We start from the raw sequence: 6,000 nt of genomic DNA on the forward strand, positions 1-6,000 counted from the left end.
TTATACACACAAGACACAAGTAGGTATACATCTACAGAAATAATTTGTGCAACTGTGTAAGTACTTAGTATACGATAGCGATAGGCACAAAGAAAATGATATTTTGTGGTCACAGACATGTCGTTTTGCTTACACACCATAATATATGTAATATTAAATTACCATGCTATAGTTGCAGTATTTTCATTATTATTTCGTATTGCAGCGCATACCTACTTTATAACCTTTCGTCTAATATTTTGCTATTTGATACCTCACGAAATGATGGGAAATGTAAAATGTCCACGCTAAAATTAAATTAAATCCAAACAAATATTTTCTGCATTTATTCGATTTCAAATAGTCCTACTAAAGAATAGTATTTTATGTTAAGGATAATATATAATAGCAGAATATAATCGAATATAAAAATGTATTAATATACTAATAAGAAAGCAAGTGCAAAAATGCACAGCTGCAGTCTCATGTTCACATAATATAATGCCATAATGGTAATATATAATCACCTATACGGTTTTAAGTATAATACTTAAATATTTCAAAAATAATAAATTTGCATAAACGCATACATAATTATAAAGGATAAAATGGGGGTGAATCACCCTGTGATGTTAAACGTAATTTCAAGTTGTAATATTCAAATCATCTGGAGCGTGTATAATATACATAATATTAGAATTTAATGTGTACCCACGCATAATTTATATGCACGACAGTGTTCTGACGGAATCGTTTAGATATTTTTAGATATTTATTATATATACAATAAATGTTACCTGTGTTGACAGTTTTTGGTTTTCAACGATCGAGGTGTCGTCTTGTTGGTTTTGATTGTTCGACATCGGTACTGAAACACACATAAAGCATATACGCACATTAATATTATTCGTCCCAGCACACGTCCTCATGACGCATGAAACAATACTACACAAAAGACAACCGTCGCATATGCCCACCACACAAAGGGTTTGAAAAAAAAATTACGTACAGTCTTCCGCCGGAGGGAATGGCAAATCTTAATCTATAAGCACACTGAAAAGACAAAACGACACGCCCCAGTTGTCTTATAAAACGAATATAAAAATAAGAATGTATAGTCGTCGGCGCCTATATGCGAGTGTCATTTTCATTTTTTAAAGTGATTTCAGCGATTCGACTGGCAAAATTTACTTTTAATCAAGCTAAAATATTTATCATCAAAATGCGTTTTTCCCCGATGTGAACGGCACATATATATAATATAAGAGAACGTATTGTCAAGGCGCACTCCATCATAACTCTTCAAAATACGATATCCGACCGATACTACGAGTATATAAGTAAAAAAGTAATCGTGGTGGTTACTATTTTATTATATTCATAAAAATATATTGCTATACTATATACCTACATTTTTTAGGTAACAGTCATGTTCGGCGAAATGCAAATAATGAAAAATATAATATATGCGATGCAAATTTCTATCTCGAAGTGACAACAACACGAAGTCCGTACAAATATTATTTAACAATAAATAATGCAATCACATGGTGACTATAATGAAATATACTATTATAACATTAATCCTACAAGATAATATTAATATTAATATTTAATACCTATAAATTATAATAGTAAAAAGTATACACTGTACAATAATATGCAGATTTGACAATTCATTAAAGTATTTCAAGACGTAATATATTGAGATATAAATTGATTTTCTTTAAGTTATCAAGATTTACATAAGTAGTAAAATATTGTCAGCTCTTAGACTCTTTAGTTACATGGGGTTTTCAGTTTACATTTTTGCAAAACATTAAAACCACAATAAGATAATTATATAATATACAGATAAGCCTATTAATAAGCCTATATTTCATAGATAAAAATCGAAAACAGAAATTGTTTTTTAATTAATTTACGTGGATAAGGCTTTAATATATTACCACGATTTCCTGTGTCACTCGTCTAGTTGTCAGCTAGATCTATATAATTTATATGAATTTTTCATTCGTTCTCCACGCAATATCACCCTCATCGCGATGACGTCATTTATAGCCCTCGCATGTTTACAATGTGTATAATACGTAGGTATATAACGGCCCTTGATTAGATACTATGCCCTCCTATAGTGAACGGCGTATAATACTGGAATATAATTATTTCTAATAAGTAATAACTTTTAACGGTCTGTTTATCGTGCAGCCGCTACGCTTACATAATATACACCTCTTTATACGCTCGCAGCTTGTAAAGCGATATAATATAATAATATGCTGTGTACACCATCAGCCCTGCCAACCACCCATCGTCTTCTAAAATACAGTCACATTTACACGACCATCCCGGTAATCGGTAAATGGGGTTAGTTGTTTGCTCTGCAAGCATCTTGGGGGGGACAACAATAGCTTACGCGACGATTTACAGCAACTTTATCGATATTACAAAACAAACTCTCGTACACATACGCGTGAATATACCTAATAAATATGCGGGATTATATTATACTTGGAGGTATTTACGAACGATATACCTCGAGTATCGATCTCATATTCTACAATAATATATATAATATACCTATGTATATAGGTACACGTAGATAAACTTACTTTCAGGTACCAGTGCCACTATATACTTATTGCCTATTCCTTAAGTTGTAATATAATACATTTTAAAATGGCGACTGTTCCATTAGGGTATGTTCCACTATTCCAGAAATCCGCAAACAGAAATCTGCAGAGGTACCTAAATCGAAACGTTGAATTACGCAGTGGAAATTTTTGGTTTGATTGGGACTGGGGAGGAATGACCATAGTTATTAAAGATGTAAATAATACGTAGATATCACCCCCAGAGCTTTCTTTTTTTTATGTTTTAATAATTTATTTAATAAATATACATTTTGAACCTATAATGCAGAGTCGTAAACAACACAAAATGTACATTTATTAATATTCTAGTGTTTTTAGACCATAAGTAAAAAGGTTTATATAGTTTATAGAAATATTCTATTCAAGTTTAAATATTTATTTTTTTTCAAATAAATAATTTTAGCCTTTAGGTCAATCTATTAACGTACAAAGAAAACGGAGATTAATTATTATTTATTCATCATAAAATCATGAATATTCACTTGACTACATCGACAATTCAATAGACTTTTAGATATTACCAATAGCAACACCTATACCTTAAAAGTACGAATTAAAAATAAGTTATAATGTAGGTACGTTTAAAAAACTCGAGCCTGTTATTATATTACATTGTTTTGCTCTTAATGCAGATTCATACATAAAAATAATGATAAGTATATAGGTATGCATTAAAATATTTCTTTGGTAATACCTTAAGTATCACATTGTTAAAATAAGCTTAGCATGCCTAGAAACACATGATAATAATAGGTATACCTACGAAAGACGTGGGATGATAATATGTTACCACCTCTTCGGCTGGCATGAATAATTAATAGACACCTTAACTAAGACAAACTATTTAAAATGTAGTTAAAATTTGTATAGTATAATATAGATACATAATACATATTGGTTAAGCGCCGTGCCCACGAGCCCACGTACATATAAACACGTAGGTATCTAAACAGATTTGTCAATATAAAAACAATAAAATAATATGGTGATAATGATTGAATAATATTTGCTTCTAAATTTCTCATTGGGGATAATACTATTGTATAATATTATATTTTAAACTATTCAAATAACCTGTGGTTTTAACCAATTTTCTACTTGGTTGTTCGATTCTTACACTATTAGTATAAGACTTTGAAATTATTACTATTATACTCATTATTATTTTAGATTCTGAGCGAAACCAAGATTATTATTGTACATTTGTATTCGTTTTACAGTTTATTTTTTTTATTATAGGTATCTATCGGCCTACATGTACATTTTAAATAAGTAATATATCGATTTGTCTCAGTATTTTCTCCAGAAAAACAAAACGACATTTTGAACGAAAATTAAAATAAACACGGCTTTAAGTACTTATAATACTGCACTTTTTTAAAACCGTATTTTTAATGCAATGATGCATCTTTATATCTAATATCTGGATTTTTTTAACATTAAAATGTAAAAAATGACTCAAATTGATACATATGCTCATAAAATAGATCATTTAAAAATCACTTGGTACTCACTTGGTACTCTTGACAGTCATACATGCATATAGTATAAAGTAATATTGGGGACGTTTCTAGAGAATATAACAAAACGTTACTATAGAAGTTTGTACCTACTTATCTTTTTTAACGAATTTCATGTAATTGTTTTGAATGCGATTTTTTGTTTAACGAGAAATAAATATAACACCGGCCAATCACGCAAGTAAATATTATTAATTTTAATAAAACCGTGTTATTTTCGTTATTAATAGTATTATTTTTGAAGTACAATATTATATTGATATGGGAAATACAGATTGTGATAAACAGACAATGATTTTTGTTCCTGCGAGTCAAGTTACTCTCTAATCATCTAATGAGTAATGGCTAATGTACAGCAGAGCGTTAAATTGTTAATAGTGTTAATTGTTATAAAATCGTATCTATAATTGTATCCAAATTCCATTTATGTACTAAAAAAGTTATAATTGTATTTTTCCTGAAAAAATGTAGTTTCCCTCCCTTCCCCCTCCCTTGCACCAAAACCTACAGGTTGTCAGTGCTGTAACGACTACACAAAATACAATCCGATTACAGATCCAATGTACGAAACCGAGTGCTCAAAACGCATACTATAGCTGATGGTTATAACAACTGACGGCTTAAACCGATTAGCCGATAATTTTAGCTCGAACACATGCTTCATATAAATATAAAGCACAGCAGTCAACGACCGCCGAGCAAAATAATATTATTTCGATAAGTGATAACTCTCTGCGCAACTATTGTGGACCGCGGACGTCCCGCCGATGGAAAAATATCATCTCTCGATAGCACGCCGAGAGTGGGATGGGTATAAATCAAAAAAATACTCAACGATTTATCGATATTACTGGTGCGTGCCGGAGGTCGATTATTATTATCAGTATGGGTACGGTACACGCGCATGGACTCTGTCTAAGAGCACAATGGTCACAAATCACAATGTATGATGATCCCACATAGACACGTTATTGTGATGTTATTACAACGTACAAACCATCTATTATTTCAATATTTTCAAACGACCGTTTTCCGGCGGCGGTACACGATCACCGGACAAGACTTTCGATGTTGCGTTTCATAAAATTATACAAATTAGTACGTTCGACAGAAAGTTTGTAATTTCAGGTAGCCTGCATTGGAACCTGCACCATTATGACAGGAGGTGATTGGAATTTGTAATTCAGTTTTTGATACACTAACCTGGGCCTCTCACATCAAATCCAAAAGGCTGACTTTCAATAAATGACTAAGAATGCTAAAAACTCTTTTTCGTAATAAAAAACACTCATATCTAAATGTCAAACTGCTCATCTATAAATCTCTGCTTAAACCTATCTGGCTCTACGAGATTCAGCTATATGAGGAAACGCAAAAAAGTCGAACCTGTATAAAATTCAAACGTTCCAAAATATCGCCATAAGAAAACTCTCGAATGTCCCTCCTTAATATATGTATCAAATCTCACTCCACACAGATCTAAATCTAAAAAAGCTCAACGAAGAAGCCAAGGCCTACTATAAACGGTTTCACACCAGAACAAACTATCACAAAAATCCTCTAATCAAGAACCTAGCGTCTCTCACCATACCCGGGAACTCCCCAAGGCGCCTAAAGCGTAAGTGGTGCCGAGATCTTTTAATTAACTAACATAATTAACTAATATGTAAACTCTTCTTTTGTAAGTGTCACCAATGGGTGGCGTCTTTATTCAATTTTATTATGTCTAGTTTTACTCTGAGCTTATATGCTTATTGTGTCATCTGGTACAGATTGTATATTACTTATTTAAAATATAAAAAAATAAAAGTTCTTGTTACGAATAGCTCCGATTTTCCACCCCTCTT

At 31.6% G+C, this 6,000-nt stretch overlaps 1 protein-coding gene across 3 annotated transcripts in view; it reads right to left on the minus strand.

Moving 5' to 3' along the window:
• Positions 1-6,000, minus strand: part of LOC111043081 — a 154,539-nt gene that overhangs the window by 95,688 nt on the left and 52,851 nt on the right. For all 3 annotated transcript variants that reach the window (XR_002605531.1, XM_022327890.1, XM_022327889.1), the window contains exon 2: positions 777-847. Coding sequence is in view for 2 of the 3 variants with exons in the window: in XM_022327890.1 (XP_022183582.1) it covers positions 777-847 (71 nt within the window). In the remaining variant the exon portion in view is untranslated. The remainder of the gene's footprint in view (positions 1-776; positions 848-6,000) is intronic.

This window comes from Myzus persicae, unplaced genomic scaffold, assembly GCF_001856785.1.
Source record: "Myzus persicae strain clone G006 unplaced genomic scaffold, MPER_G0061.0, whole genome shotgun sequence".
NCBI classification, from domain to species: Eukaryota; Metazoa; Arthropoda; class Insecta; order Hemiptera; family Aphididae; genus Myzus; species Myzus persicae.